General features: G+C 37.7%; 1 protein-coding gene across 3 annotated transcripts in view; it reads right to left on the bottom strand.

Annotated features, from left to right (window-relative positions):
* jak1 (Janus kinase 1) overlaps nt 1-16,933 on the bottom strand; it is a 41,963-nt gene that overhangs the window by 18,192 nt on the left and 6,838 nt on the right. For all 3 annotated transcript variants that reach the window (XM_065239893.2, XM_065239887.2, XM_073815152.1), the window contains exons 2-11: nt 15,930-16,135; nt 12,883-13,006; nt 9,938-10,091; nt 9,419-9,582; nt 8,372-8,720; nt 7,792-7,974; nt 7,457-7,614; nt 7,051-7,165; nt 5,141-5,339; nt 539-648 (exon numbers count right to left, since the gene is read on the bottom strand). In XM_065239893.2, the coding sequence (XP_065095965.1) occupies nt 539-648; nt 5,141-5,339; nt 7,051-7,165; nt 7,457-7,614; nt 7,792-7,974; nt 8,372-8,720; nt 9,419-9,582; nt 9,938-10,091; nt 12,883-13,006; nt 15,930-16,128 (1,755 nt within the window). In that variant the 5' untranslated portion in view covers nt 16,129-16,135. The remainder of the gene's footprint in view (nt 1-538; nt 649-5,140; nt 5,340-7,050; nt 7,166-7,456; nt 7,615-7,791; nt 7,975-8,371; nt 8,721-9,418; nt 9,583-9,937; nt 10,092-12,882; nt 13,007-15,929; nt 16,136-16,933) is intronic.

The raw sequence follows: 16,933 nt of genomic DNA, 5'->3' as shown, positions 1-16,933 counted from the left end.
AGATTTAGATCGATTCATACAGCAACTGCCTGTGTATGAATACTAGTAACAAGTCATGCTTTTTACCCCATTTGTGGGTTCAAACCTACTTTCTAATAGTAATAATGTTCTGCAGTCATTTTTGAAAAAGTGCTGTTGATTTTAAAGTCGATATATATCAGGGGTTCCCAAACTTGTCATTTTGTGACCCACTTAAATAGGTATAATCTATCCTGGGGCCCACCAATTTATTTTAAAATAGAAATATAATTAATTTTTTTCCTTTTTATTTTATTAATGACATGCAAGTTTAACTGCACTATCAAAATACCTTATGGTGTATCATATCAGAATTCATGTCATTGCTTGTCATTCGTTGGACTAAACTGTTTCATTGTGTCATTCACCGTTACTACAGCCAAGCGACTTTGTGCAACCCACCTAGTACCACTGTGCAACCCACAGTTTGAAAGCCCCTGCTGTATATGTCTTTAATTACTGTCTGTTTTAGTATATCCCTCAGTTTTAGTGTAAATGCAAAATAAAAATAAAAGATCACCTGCACAATCTCCTCCTTAAGGATGCGATGGAAACTCAGCTGGCTGACTTGCGGTTGTCGTTGGGCAACAGGCTCTCGGTTCTTGGTCATTACCAACAAGTTGGAAATTTCTGAAGGGTAGAAAAACAATTTTTGACTGGTTGGCAACACAAACAGGACAGGCTGAACGATCTAAATTTGGAGAATGAACACACATCTAAATATATTCTGGTTTGATCTATCCAGTCTTATTTATAATTAGCGCATCTGAATTACGCTTACTCAAAGTATGTTTGTGTTACGTCTTACCGAACGTTTAATTGGGAGTGACAAAAGCAGATAAACATATACTTGTTTGTGCACGCGTGTGAAAGCTACCCCCACCTAAACAAAGAAGAGGAAGTTGTGCAGCGAGACAGTTCACTGTTATACAAAACACGACACATCCTACATCAAAACAATAAGTGTGTGGCTTCACATGCGTGTTAACATTTAAAGTGTTTGTGAGAGGGTTATGCTCATGTATCTCATGATTGTTCTGCAGCATCAGTGGGTCTTTTGTCTGATCACTGACATCATCTTAATGAAGACAGGCACAGATCTGTTTTTATAAGTGCAAGTAGGGTAAAGAGATCAAAAGATGTGCACGGAAACCCACATTTACTACATTTCCTGCCCGTCACCGATGCCTCAGCATGTACTGACGAACAGATGTAAACAAGACCAGATACATTCTCCAACGTGCAATAACAGGGCGTTTTTCACAAGCTAATTTTTTCTGGCATTCTACTTTGCAACAATAAAGAGCTGTTACATTGTAAACCAGATAACTTATATTGTATATAATTAATACTAATATATATATTTATATTCAGCATACAACCCCACCTGTGAAACACCGGCTAAAGTTGTATAATCTAACTTATAACATGATCATTCTTATATTATTTGTTTCAGGAACCTCTTTTCTATCATTAGAAAGTGAAAACGGAGCATAATAATAAATCACATGCACAGCAGCATTAAATATTAGCTTGTTTTTAATTCTCAGAATTTTCTTAAAACGAAATTCATCAAATCTTTGACATGGCCTTACTCAGTCAATATTATATAATCAAAGTCATATTTTCACTGAATGTTCTTTACATTATACAGAATTTTATGTTTAAACTGTAAATGACTGAAAAATCACATTAGCTGGGATTTCACAGGCAGGGTCACATATAATACATAACACAAATAATACATAAAACTAAATAAATCTACTAAAACTCCAAACAACTGTAGACTTTACATAGTTGTATGGTTACATAATGACCTCCACTATTTATCACAAACATGCAAAATATAGTTCTTGGCCCTGTACACGTCTTTTGTCTATTTGTTCTTTCTTTAAACATTTTCTACAACCAACTGTTGGTTTGCTGGATAACACTTCTGATCCTGGATCAGTTGCATGAAAAATAAAACTTCAGTACTATTAGCTGCCAGTTTAACATCTGCCCTAGGTTATGCAAGGACACGACAGCCTTTGCGTGTATTCTGATATCTCACTTCTCTAAAGAGCAAATTGACATTGAAGGAAAAGCTCGTCACTGAAAAGCTAATTCCTCTTTCAGCTTAGCAAAGTCAAAACACTTGTTTGAGTACCCCGGAGTACCGTCTGCAAAGCCTAGTTTATTTGACTAGTACGTGTACACAAACGTTTGACGCATGGGCATTGCGACAAAATGCAATGCATCTCCTGGGCTGCATGCTACATTCTCCTGTACGCCCAACTTACGCTTACAAAGTACACACGGTTCCTGCTGTGTGTACAGTACGTGCATAAAATTCTGATGACGAGATTAGCGTCACGCGCACCGTATGTGAACCCTTGTGTATCCATGCGTAAAACAGGACTATATTTCTAGCTTTATATATCTTTGAAGCCCTTACAGTTACATAAAAAGGCAAATAAAGAAAAATTAAGCTTAATTCAAACTAAATCCACAAATAGTTCAGTATAGAAAAACAGTACAGCTTTTTTGGCATTCTGGTTTGTGCTTTAAAATATCACTCAATCCAAGAGCAATGCTTCAACTGTGCTAATAGAGAGCGCTTTACACAACATTTGAAGGGGTTAAAGCAAAAACTCTTTTAACTGAAAATTTTTCATCAGCCCTGAGCAAAAATAACATAACAGACTGCACAGTCGGCATATTAATATCTTCTTTGTTTAGTTTGACATGTTTTTGTGAAGAAAGACAACCATATTAAGCCTTCCTGCTTAGGTGAAAACCTGTTCGATAAGTCTGGAGAAAACCCACTCTGCTCCGTGGTTATCACAGTAAAAACAACAGATGGATCTAACAAGAATAGCTGAATTTAACATTATTTTACAAATAACGTAAGCTAACTTGATATGTTATTGCTGTTAGGTTAATTTCCACAGTGCACCGCTTATAATTAGGGATGCACCGAATATTCGGCCACCGAAAATTTTCAGCCGAAAATGGCCCAAAAGAGCATTTTCGACTTTTATCACCGAAACAATACGGCCGAAATGTTGTGATGACGCAAACAGAAACCGCGATATGCACGTGCTTGTCTGAAGCAACATGTATGCGGCGTGGATGCATTTAATTATTATTGGCATAATAATTTATTTCGGTGTTTCGGTTTCGGTTTTTCGGCCTTGGTTTCCTCATTTTCGGTTTCGGCCAAGAATTTTCATTTCGGTGCATCCCTACTTATAATAATGTTCTCCAATTAGTTTCATTCTCTGTGTCCTTCTCGTCTTAGCCTGGTTTCCCTTAGCTGCCTTGTGCGCAAATTTATTCACGCTGCAAGTCTAGCATGAAACTATGGACCAATTTTCCCCCTGAAATAGGGAACCAATCACAGAACAGAGAGGGGACAGCAAGACGATGATGACGTCTATGCGATATCCCGAAGCAGTTTTGTTTTTCCAACACCGCAGCAGACGCGAAGTTACTTTTCATTTCAGCCTTAGATAGTGTTATAAGTAGTTTCATTTAAACACAAGTTTATTTAAAAAAAGCAACGTTTGGCGTTAAAACAATTTCGTATCCAAGAAGGATGTTTGGATATGGCAAGACATGATAGCCAAAGAGTTTTATAGGACCAACCTGCTAGGCATCGTTGCCGACGAAGTACAATTAACTTATATTGATGTCGCTCTACATACGTCATCTGGTATAATTGAAACTATTGTCTATGAGCTACGTACAGACGTATTGGATAGACATTTGTAACGCCCAATAAACGACCCTGGCATTCGTAAACCACCCCTCAAATACGAGAAAATTAGCATGTGGTTCCCAGACCACATCTCTTTCTCTAGACTGGCTAACACCAGACTAGTCTCATAGTCTCGTTTAGCTCTGTATTAACAAAATAAAGTCGGCTATATAACAGGAAGCTAACAAATCTCTCATGATTAGGTGAAGCACGTCTACATAACACACAAGCGTGTGGACAACCCGGCATTAAAACTTTAAATACTTAAATTAGACTTCAGAAATACATATAAATTAATTTTCATGTATATTTTACATTAAAGTCTATACAAGACTTGAAAAAGCAATAAATGAGCAGTAGCCTTACGGGGCATGCACACCAAAGCTTTTACGCCTGCGTCCGGCACATGTTTTCAATTGTTTCCAATGGAAGCTTTGCATTTTTCAAATAACCCAGCAGCTACTTTTTTTTCACGCTCAGCTCAAATTATTATTGCAGATTGAATATTTGAATATTCGATCACTTGTGCACATCCCTAAACTAATTCATTAATATGCATCAAATTTGTAGGATGACGAATATGACAATTTTGAACTACAGTGTGGAAAGGACTTAAGAAGATTTGCAAATCTTCAAACTGGTCTCCGAGCTAAAAACACCTAGTGACTTCATTAAGCCGTGTAATTTCCTGTTCCAGCAAAAACGTCACACTACCTCTTCGCTTTTTTAGCCTAGTTAACGCAGTCAAACCGGTCATCCAACAACTCCTCCTGCAATACTTCCTTCACTGTCAGGCTTACTTACTGATTCTATGTGCTTATTTTTGCAGCTGCGTATTTACTGAAAAGCAGTTTGACCTGCCATTATGAAAATCTGCCAAACAAAATGATGGTTTATTGCTTATGGCACATGTTTTACATGTATAATTTACAAGTGATAAAACATGTCTACATTCCAATAGCGAACTTAACAAGCCACACCAAAACTTTTACTGCATAATTCAAATAATCAAAAATTTACATGTGGTAACGTAGAAAACCTAATGAACATCCTGGAAAATCCTGGCATTTCAGCAAGCTGCTGACAGTAAACGTGAACGACCAATAACCTTTACAGCTTCTGATCTGAGTTTCAGTTCAGGAAAAGCTGTACAAATAGGACTTTTGTTAAAACTGTACATAACCTAACACTGGCTCTAAAGAAAAATGATTCAGTGTTTTATTTCTTTGGAAGGAAATCCCAGCCACATCCCCAGTGAACCTTACTGACATCAAACGAAAATGAAAATCAGGACACATTTCTAGTTTGGATATGAATGAACTCTAATTAGTTTCACTCACTGACAAATGATAAGTTGGCAAGTGTGAAGAGCACTGATACCTCTGGGCTGTGGTGGGCAGCATCTGCGCAGCTGGAAGCGCAGGTTCTCTGTGCGCAGGTTCTGGCCCTGTAAGTGCTCCAGGAGTTCCCTTAGATTGGGCCTAAACGTCTCTGTGCCAAAGAGCCTGTAGCCCTGAGGACTTGCTTCAATTTGGAAGTTTTTATATTGGGGAACAGGCCTCGACTCACACAGATCCATCTGAAAGAACAAATGTGTAAAAGAGAGAGAGAGAGAAAGGACAAAAATAAAGCACATTATAAATAAAGAAAGAGCAGCGAAAGAATACAGCAAAAAGTGAAAAACAGATGAGTTGAGCATAGAGATGTGGCAATAAATCGTGCAATTTTTCTCATTGCTACGCTTCTCGATAAATTACGTTGAAATGCTGCTACAGCCAAAACCCAAAGGGAACTTTAGTGCAGAAACTCAATATGCGCCACAGAAGAAGTAACATTAACACATGCAGCTCCACGAAATAGAGGGTATGCAACGTCGTCACTTTCCATGTGACGACGCCGGAGCTCGCCCTGTTGAGTGGCAAAACTTTCAACAAAATGGCTGGTTTTCATAGCGGCTGCTGCGAAAACGGCAGTAAAACTGACTATTATCAGCTTAAATTGAATTTAGTTGGCCTTAAGTGACCCTAACAACTTGCCAACAACCAGTAGTCTGTGGACATTGGCATATGGCCAGACATTGCAGACAATGTTTGTCTTGCCTAACACTATAAAACCATCCCACCTTTGTAGAACACAAGACTCATCAGAATGGATGTTTATTTTAATGAAGGATCACTGACAAACTTTGCAATTACACAGAATAAGATTGGTGTATTTTTATAGGATTTTTTATCCCACAATTGTACATACCTGGCATATGGCTACTGCTACCGATTTACTTCTCCTTCAAGTGTTTTTTGCAGATTGAAAAATTTTGTTGAATCTGTTAGCACAGTCGATCACACAACTACTTTTCCCATTTTAGACGCGTTTTCCATGTTATGCTTATGCTGTTGCTCAAACTTTTTGCCACTCAGTTTTTGCCAAAAGTGACGTCACTTGCATACCCTCTATACCTACAAGAATATTTATATCGCCGTTCATCAAACCTTTTCAGGTTTTATCATGATAATAAAGAATATTTATAATGATTATGTTTGACGAGTCTTACTTTTTCAAATGCGTGCTATAAATGACTCAGTGATTTTAAATTGATAGGGACTTACTGATTAAAAGCTACAGTACATGAAATAGCTGTGCATAATATCGCATTATGATTCGGAATCAATATCAGCCAGGCATTATAATTATAGGTATGAATCACGACTAATACTTTTGGCAGGCTATATGGGCAGTTGCATGCAAATGTCAAGATTATTTATTTCTTATTTTTCATAGTTAAGTACGGTAAGTGGATATTTCAGAAAAAGGAGAAATGTCATATCCACAACTTTGTTTCTTCCTCATAAATGTGGATATAAAAACTTACAGTAATCATTCTTACAACATTTTTTCCTAAAAAGTATCCATACAATTAGTGACAAGTGCACAAAGTTTGCTTTAGCAAATCCATCAAGTGTTTGCAAGACAGGGGTTATATACAGATGGACACGCAGGTCCTTAAGCATTGAGATACCAATGAGGAGATCCATCAATCACTTCTATCCAATACAAGAGCCCGTAATTATTTCATGTATTTACATGGGGCCCATGATTCAGAGGTCTCCAATTCCAAGCCCCAGCCACACGTTACATAAAAAAACCCAAATAACCAATAAATCAGGTGTCCAGTCCCAAAGACGATACACAACAGATGACTTTTCTTAACTACCTCTGAATGTGCTATAAATGACCCATCTTCTGTCTACTCTACAGCATCATCATTAACTGGTTTCATGGTTTGTGTGTACCTCAACGCAGACAACAGTCATGATGATGTAGTTATAGTCTGTGCAACTCCAGCGCAGGACGTAGGTTCCCTCTTCGTTCCCTTCCTGACGGAGTTTATGAATAGCATACTCGGTGCTGTACAGACAAAAACAACACAACTCATTTCAAAATTACTCTCCTGAAAACTGATTATGACATGCAGTAATTAAATTAAATCAAGAAAGATAATTCATAATCAACGATCAGTTGCACTATAAGTTCATCAGTATTATATTTCGGTATTTCATTTTTATTTCATTTTGCAATTAAAGTATAGCATGAAGTGTGAGAATTTATGTCAGATGTGCAAATTTACCACGAAGATCATCTTTAAATGATTCAGATTAGATCAGATTTAAACCTGGCTATATACAAATATGGTCATACCATATAGGGCCATGACAGCCATTTTCTAAATTCTGGACCACTGACGAAGGTGCGACTTCTGTGCACAGGTAATGATGGGCATCCACTGTCAGTCTAAAGAAACCGTCCACCAATGCAACAAAAGACAGAGCAGCATCGCGATAAATCAGATCCATCTCCTGCAGAGAAAAGGCCAAGAGTACATTGTTTTTACAAGCCAAATCAGATTAAAGTCACTGACGTATATGACTTATGAATCAGATAAGGAGTATGAATATGAATCATCAGCCTTCAAAGGTGTCTGGAGGTTAAAACAAGTTTGTCCTATTAATACTTGCTCAAAGTGACAACAGTACCATGGTTTTATTGTCTTGTCTGTAAATGGTGACGCAAGACTCCTTAATGACGATGTGGGTGATTTCATAAAAGTCTGAGAAAAGTATCCATCCGTTGCTGGTGTCTTTCTTCTTGTCATTCTTCTGCTTGTTGTCATTCTTGTTTTTCTTTGATTTATTTTTCTCTTTCACAATCAACAGATTCTATATAAGAAAGATTAAAAGATCAGGTTTAAAAATAAACCATAAAAAACAAATTGTAAAAAAACCTGTTCCAAAACCTAGTTGGCTAATACAGGGGAAAGTACGTTAAAATTACACTTAACATTTATGCAATTACTTCTCAGAGTAGAAGTACATTTTTGGATTTCTTTTTATTTGTTGCAGTGCAATATGGGATTGCCTTTCCCAAAAAACAAAACATGGCAAGTTAGGAGACAGCACAATTATGCTGCCCACCTCCATTCATCTGGAACAGCCGCCCGCATAAAGAGCACACCCATGATGCCTTAAAATGCTGCTTACAGAAGCAGCTAACTAGATTTTGGAACAGAAGTCTTTAAAAAAATTTTAATAAACCTGAACCCATCTCCACACTCACCATTAAGGGCTTTCTCCTCCAAGAGATCCCAGTGGTTCCAGATACTTGCACCTCGTAGTCCAGTCCATCATCCCCCATGGGAAGGGAGTGGGCTGGTGAGCACTCGGTCTCCCCAGATACTTTGAGGCTCTTGGGCTCCACGGTTTCCCGGCCCAGGCCTTGGGTAAGTGTCTCAAGAGTGGACAGGTACTTCACCTTCAGGTCGTAAAGGGTGATGTTGCTGTCCTGGATGGTCTTGCTGTTGAACTCATTAAGGAAGTTCTTGAACACGTTGTTGATTCGTATGCGTGTTAGGAAGTTGCGCTGCTTGATGGTCCGGTTGAGACTGTCTGGTATGAAGCGTTTGTAGCTGTAGATGAAAGAAAGGTAGGGATTCACTCATTTCATAAGCAGCATTTCCCAAAACACTTCGTTTTCTGATACCCATCATCAATACCAAAATCAGTATACAGGTAAACCTGGCTTTTGTGAACTCAACCTAAATTGAGTTTTATATTGTGGTGCAGAACTGTCACCATAGACATTGTTAATCTTAACAATGTTTGTGATACTCCACTTTTTGAAAATATGCTCATTTTCCAGGTCCCCTAGAGTTAAACATTTGATTTTTATCGTTTTGGAATCCATTCAGCTGAGCTCCGGGTCTGGCTGTACCATTTTTAGCATAGCTTAGCCTAATTCATTGAATCTGATTAGACCATAAAAATGGTACTGCCAGACACGGAGATAAGCTGAATGGATTCCAAAATGGTAAAAATCAAATGGGGAGCTGAAAAAAATGAGCATACAAGTATCCCTTTAAAGTACTTTCAATCTGCTGCTGGCGTTTGCTATATGCGGCATCGTTTAAACAACAGATGTTGTTTGTTTGTTGCGTGATATGGGATGGTGGTATTGGAGTATTTATTTTGAGTATCAGTGTCAGCATGAGCACAGCATGTTGTTATGGCATGAAACAAATGCTTCCAAAGCTATCCAAATAGTTAAAAGGGATATTTAGCCCAAACTTTTATAATTTTGCATAAAAATATGGTGTGTGTGGGTTACCTGGCCTCAGCTCCGGCTCCTGATAGGGGCAGATCATTGCCCTTGGCATGATGGGTAATAGCCAAAACGGCCATTCCCAAACACTCGTTCTCGATTTCGTGAAGCTCTGCTTCATTCTGCGGAGTGCGCACAGGAGCCAGTCCCCTCAGGAAATCATACTGACCCTAAAACAAACCAGGCCATTCATTTAAACAGACTTTTAGAAGCAGTGTATGCAAAACATACAATTTAAATGACAGGCTGTAACACACAGACTAATGTTCAGTGTCCCGGTGTTGTTTGAATACATAGCTGTGCTCCAATAAACACATTCAAATACTAGTCTACAAAAATGGGAACAACAAATATGATAACAAGAGATCCTATTATACCACATTAAAAATGTTTTGAATAGCCATCAAACCAAAACCCCCCTTTAGACCACAGCAGACTAAACTAAATAAAAAATTGTTTCAAGGATGCTATAAAAATGGCTTGCATAGTCACGCAAGTGACTCTTCAGGTGTGTCCCTAACTCACCTGTGCAAACAGGTAGTCGAGAGATGCTGCATCCAGGAGGGGTGTCCCCTCGGGGCCCTTCTGAGATATTAAACCCCCTTTATGTTTGCTGAGAGAGTGTCTCCAAACCGGAGACTCTGTATCGCTGGTACCATGCCAGTTTGTGAAATAAAATCTGTGTAAACAATGAAAATAGAGATGATAGAGAAACGAGATACAGCACATCCGTTTTCAGGTGTGTTTATCTAATTAAGCCAAGAAAGTAAAACCATGTTGACAGAAGCTGATACAGTACATAAACCTGTCGAACACAATGTACGCAAGCTTAAGTTAATACAAATACGCCAACATATGGTGCACAGGGTACATGCATTACCATACCGTATGTCAACAACAGACAGAGAAGCAAAACTGCGGCACCCTGCTGCCACGCGAGCGAAAGCTCATTGTAAACAGGAAGTAAAATGAGTGAGAATAAAGTACTCTATGCCACAGAGGAAGAGATAGAGTACAAAGGTTGACCGTAACCTGTTTGTGTGCATAACAGGTAGAGTTTTACACTGCCAGACGGCAGTTCTGGTTTTGAAAACAGTAATCGACTCCTATCTTAGTTTCACTGTCAGAAAGGGGAAGTTGAGGGGATCTGAGCAGGGTTTTTCAAAGATTTTAAAGATTTAGAAGACAGAAATGCTTTTTTGTACTAGACGGTTTCAGCAGTAACAACATAAACAAACTGCTTTCGTGGAACAAACATAACTTCTGGTAAACTCCGCAAAGAATCAATAACAACAAAGTCTTTTTTTTATAACAAGCCAAATAAACAACACGCAGTTTCAAATCATAGCTAAAGCCTATCAAAAACTAGACTTAGCTGACGTTTTCGTGTAAAATGTGTACTATATAATGTATCCAATCGGCTGCCAGACCTCCTATCAAATAGCAGTAATCCATGATCGCCGATTCGCCATTATACCTCATCTTTAGGAAACCAAAACATTTGTTATTTTTGACGAAGTATTTGTTCAAGGGTTTAGTTTAGCAACTAATCAGAGCTTTAAACAAACAGAGACCAGAAGTTAAGTTCTTCTCAGACGCGTAATCACCGCACGTGCGTCTGATGAAACCTATACATCATACGTCATAAATTATCCACTTTGTTACACTCCTTAATCAAAAGATAAAGTATAGGGGGAAAAAAGTATAAAGTTTGTCATATCCTTTCCAGATTAAATGACTATTAATAAGAATTAATATGAAAAATGTTTAATGTAATTACAACTGTAGTAATTACGAAATGCTATATGCATATACAATATGCAATATATTTTCATTAAAATATCACTATTTTGTTCAGATGTGTACTTATCATCTCTGTTTATGTAGAAATTTACCGATCTGTCATGTACGCAGTACAAATAATTTTTTATTGGTTTGTATTTTTCGTTAATTTTCAGGTACAGAAGTGAAAAGATAAAATAATAAAATTTTAAATAATACTGCAGTCTTTACTGTATAACACAAATATATAGTAGTCAACATTTGAAGTGGATCAAAAACATTCATCAAACTTGTCCTAAGACAAGAACGGGTACTGGGTATTGGTTTTAAGACAACTTTTAGGAAAGGTTTTGATCCACTTCGAATGTTGACTAGTGTATATTAACCCTTATTAAAATTACAAAATTAAGACAGACAAGTAAGGAAAATCGTCAAACTGTTATCAGAAAGTTTGTGTTAACAAGTCCACACATTTATTTATTTAATATAATAGCAACATTTTGCTGTCATATAATCGCACAGGCTGACATCGCGATTGCGATGCGATTAATTGTGCAGCACTACACAATATGCATGCATAATTGCGTATATGGTCAAACACCTCCACCTGGAGTGCATTTATACAGAAAATTATCAAGTTAAAATATTTATATATACTTTAAGTTTTAAGTCTTGGTCAATTTTTACATCAATGCAAAACTAGCATCTCTCATACACATGCAACATCATTAATTTAAAAAAGGGTTTGACTAAATTGTGAGTCGGTGTGACCAACTGAGACCAGTGCGACCAGTGGGACGAATGAGTCTAAAGCTCTGGTATGACATTAAAGTTTCATATGAGTGATTCGAAAGCAGTGCTTGATTGTTGAGTCACTCTCACAAAACATTGATGTCATACAGTGATTAATTTATGCAGTGCCACATGTAGTAGTAGCATTTTTAATATCTAGTAGTACGTCACTCTGTTGACTTATGTTACAACACAACAGTTACAAAACTATTTCATAACAACATCCATAAACATGACTTGTGAGCCCCATTGGATTGATTTCCATTTCCAAATGGTAAAGACGACAACTTCCACCATTCCATGCTCCTTCACAGCATCAGAAATGTACACCTTTGTTATTGTTTTGCAACCTTGGCAGTAAAAATGACATAATGTGCCTTTATTGTTACAAAAAATCCATCCCTTGCGTTTTCACCGCAAAAACAATTAAATTACATTTGCAAGATCGCATTTTTGCACAAATTTTAAAACATCAGTGTTAAAGCTTCTTATTTAATTTGAATAGCTAGTTATCTTCATTTGTAAAGTTTTAAATATGGATATTTCTCTAACAAAATCACATCCATTTGCCTCAGAAGGCCTGTATTTATCCCCCTGGAGCCATTTGGGTAGAATGGATGCACATTCTTTGGACTTCAAGAAAGTGGACCCTATACGGTTATAAAGCTTGGCAGAGCTAGGACATTTTCTAAAACAACTGAAATAGTCTGAAAAATTATGCACAGACATATGCATCTCGGATGGCTTCAGGGTGAGTAAATCGTAGTAATTTTCATTTTTGCATGAACTATCCATTTAACATCTCACTTTTCCTGTCCCCTTAGCATAGAATAATGTAAAAACACATTAATTGGCTCTGTCATCAGAACTGAACCAAAAAGACAATGGTCTCTTACCTCATACGGTAGTGAAGTTTGATGCTCGTCTCCTCTGTGATTTTAAACACATGGTTGGGAGCATACCACACATCCTGGCTTTCTTCATACAGCGCAAACAGGTTGTGGCACAGAGGCGAGATGTCTGGGGAAACAATTTCAAAATGAATGCCTGATTCAAACAGCTTTCGCTTTTGCTTTCATTCTGAGTTTCAAAAACATCTGATGCATTCGAGAAAGCGCTTACAGCCAAATGTCTGTTTTTGTACATAAAGTTCTTCTAATAAATGCATTTGAGCTTTTATTAAAACATCTACTGTATAAAGTACAAAGTTTGAGCAATTGTGATTCATAGTTACAGTAACTAAAAGGAATAGCATGTTTAGTTCAGGTAAACCCCTTGATTTCTGACGTATTAAGCTCTAAAGTAATACAAGTGGTAAACTGCAGGGTGTGAAACCATCAGAGTTCCTCTCCAGCTGCCTTCTTGTCTAATAAACTTCCCTTTCCTCTCTCACTGTCCAAGCCAGCATGCGTTCTTGGCTGTAACTTTGAGGAATTTCCGGACGTGACATTTTTATCCACCAACCATTTTGTGCATTTTGTGAGTATTGATCAAGAGCCCAGCAGATATGCACTGTAAGATGGGAGGGGATGGACAAGTACACTATGGTTAGCCGCAGTGCTGATCATCTTCAGGTCAATGTCTTCACAAGCAACGCCCATATCACATGATACGAGGACAATTAAAACCTTTCCAGTTCCTCTTTACTCTTCTGTGAAACACTGATGTTACAAATCCCCCTTTCTTTAAAATATAAGACCCGTTTCAATTGCTCTAATTCCTTTTCAACATTAAAAACCAAACTTTTCTTTAAGTAGCTTATTTTTCATCCAACATGTTTTACAGCCAGTAATATTAAAAAATATATTTTTCCAACTGTTAAGTTTCTAAAGTTTAAAAATAAAGTTTTAAAAAAGGTTTTTTTTAATATATATAAATATATATATATATACAAATTAGATACATGCTCAAGATTCAACTTATGACACCCAAAAAAAGCTATCAGACACCCACAAATCAATACAGAATCTATGTTCAGACAGCAAGCATTAAAGGGGACATTTCACAAGACTTTTTTAAGATGTCAAATAAATCTTTGGTGTCCCCAGAGTATGTAGTGAAGTTTTAGCTCAAAATACCATATAGATAATTTATTATAGCATGTTAAAATTGCCCCTTTGTAGGTGTGAGCAAAAATGTGATGTTTTTGGGTGTGTCCTTTAAAATGCAAATGAGCTGATCTCTGCACTAAATAGCAATGCCATGGTTAGATAGTGGACATTAAGGGGCGGTGTTATTATAACATCACAAGGGGAGCCAATTTCAAATACCTATTTTTTCACTTGCTTACAGAGAATGGTTTGCCAACACTAAGTTACTGGGTTGTTATTTTTTTACATTTCCTCGGCTGAGAGAAGCACTGGGGACCCCAAAATAGCACATAAGCATGGAAAAAGACAGATTTTCGTGATATGTCCCCTTTAATGCTCAATTCGGATTCTTTGCTTAGATACGATTCAAGGCACTCTGCTCCTATATAATGCGCAAGTCGGTCATCTGGACAATGCTGCAGGAAAGTCAAACATGCTTATTTGCGTGTTGGTTTGGGGCTATAGTGTATAAGGGGATGTGCAGCAAAAGCTTAATATTTAACGTATTGAATGTTTTAAGTGGTTTTGTGGGATCGTGGCGCATATCAATCTAGAGTAGGGCTACAGGATAAATGCGTGCGAATTATCGTGCAGCCCTAATCTAGAGTGACGTAAGTGTCACATGAATTCCGATACGACTGTTGACACTGATGACGCATTGCAAAACCTCTGACCTGTATCTGACTTAAGGGCCCTTTACATTATAACGATTACTATATTAGCATCCACATCACCGCACGCTAACTTTATGCTAATTCACTTACGCAAAGTACTTGCCTTTAATGGCAATAACTAATATTGTTTAATTAAATAATATTGCAAACTCGTAATAAAAACATTTGCAATTGTTTTCATGTCACTGATTAGGGACTTTAAGCAACAGCTGGGAATGGAACGGCTACGGCGACCGGAAGTATGCTGTCACACCGCCGTAGCCAAGAACGTAAAAATCACTAAGCAACCGTAAACAGGACAGCGCAACGCCGTATTAATTCATTTATTGAGAAACAAAAAAATGTCATTTAAAAAAGCAAGAGAAGGGTTGGTTTTGTCATTAAATTACAATCTTTTGTCAGAAGATGAGTTTTTACTATTGTATGATGTAAATAAGTCTAAAAACCTAGATTTAAGCAATACTTGAAAACATTGAATACTTCAAAATCTTTAAAATTAGCTTAAATTTAAAACATTTTAACAGATATTATATAAAAGACATGTGGTACAATCATAAACTGATACAATTACAATGTCATATGCCATAAAACATAACATTTATTTACACAAACTCTCACGTTGTAGCGACTACGGCAAATCAGCTGTTATCTCGTAGTAGACCGTTACAGTAGAACGTCGCAAAGTAGCAGTTAAATTCACGCATGCGCAATACAACGCCAGAATGCCGTTGCCGTTCCACCAGAGGCTGTTGCTTAAAGTCCCTAATATGTAAATATACTGTTCTTATACATATACACAGATGTCCTCAACAAGCTGCGTTTCATGTAACTCTAAACAATAAATCTAGTAGTTTGTGTAGTCTAATAACTTAAGATTATTGGTCACATGAGAGCAGAAAATCGGATTTTGACTGCAGTCTGAACGTAAACTAAATAGAAAATAACATGAGAGTCACCATGGGGGACGGGACTATTCCTGCCCTGGTAATTTCCAACACTTCCTTAATAAAACCCATTCACTGTGTATGATGAAATGATAATCATAACTCTATATCCTGGGGGATGCATTGCATTAGACAGTGAGCTGTTTCAGTGCTCCATGATCACCATTTACAGCACATTTGCATTCCTTTCTCACTGTGAGTGATGATCACAGTGGACGGGCATCTGAAGACTTACGGCATCTCTTGGCAGCCTCCACGCACAGGTCTTCTGCAGTGTGGCAGTCTTTGAAGTACTCGAGCTGGTGCATGTCGGGCAGGTAGAAGTGGATCTCCAGGCCTTTCATGACAGCAGGGACGGTCATCTCCGCCTTCCTCTGTTTTTTCATCTTCCCGCACAGTTGCCTGCCCAGCTCCATGACTGCTAGTACTGGCATCAAGACACTGTGGGGTAAACAGAGAGAAAAGAGAGCTTTAGTGATGCCCTTTGGGTCGCTGATGGAAAGCATTAATTAAAACAAACATCCAAATTCAATGAGGTTGAATTTACGATAACATGATTCCTGGAGGGAATTATTTTATATAGAAAATTGGGGAAATAGGTGGTACTTCTCAAGCCTTAGATTTAATATATAAGAGAAATAACACTAAGTTACAGAGGAAACTGTGGCCCATGAAAAGTCACACCACCATGTACATTGCCAGACCCTTCTACCAATTATAACCATGTGCGCTGGCCCAAGGTAACAATGTAAGCCAAAAGGAGTCACTGATAAAAATAACACATTGTGCAAACCCCCAAAAAAACAAAAATCACAGACCACCCATCATATTGATTGCATTATAATTGTTTTCTTCATGTATATTCCTCACCACACAGCCAATCATACTGCAAGTTACCCCCCACCCAATTTTCCATTTGAGTTCACTGCGACCAAATGACACAAAACGGTGTTACATCATTGGCCATTAGACATGTTTTTTATTAACAGCCTTCGACAATGTGTACGATGAATCATTAAATAAAACTCCCCTATTTGACGTGCATTAATTTTGTCTAGGCAACACTTTAGTATATGACAGTTTGAATATTCAAAGCACATCTCCACTGTCCGCTGTGACAAAGGCAAACCCCGACTCAAGCTAAATACTCCATTACTTAAACAATGGGAACGAACGGAAGTAAAACACACATGATGTTCTCTCAACAGGTGCCCTCACATGGAGCAATTTAATTCGACC

Source organism: Paramisgurnus dabryanus, chromosome 7, assembly GCF_030506205.2.
Source record: "Paramisgurnus dabryanus chromosome 7, PD_genome_1.1, whole genome shotgun sequence".
Lineage (NCBI taxonomy): Eukaryota > Metazoa > Chordata > Actinopteri > Cypriniformes > Cobitidae > Paramisgurnus > Paramisgurnus dabryanus.
Note: the sequence above shows the minus strand (reverse complement) of the source record. Positions and strands in the feature narration are given on the sequence as shown.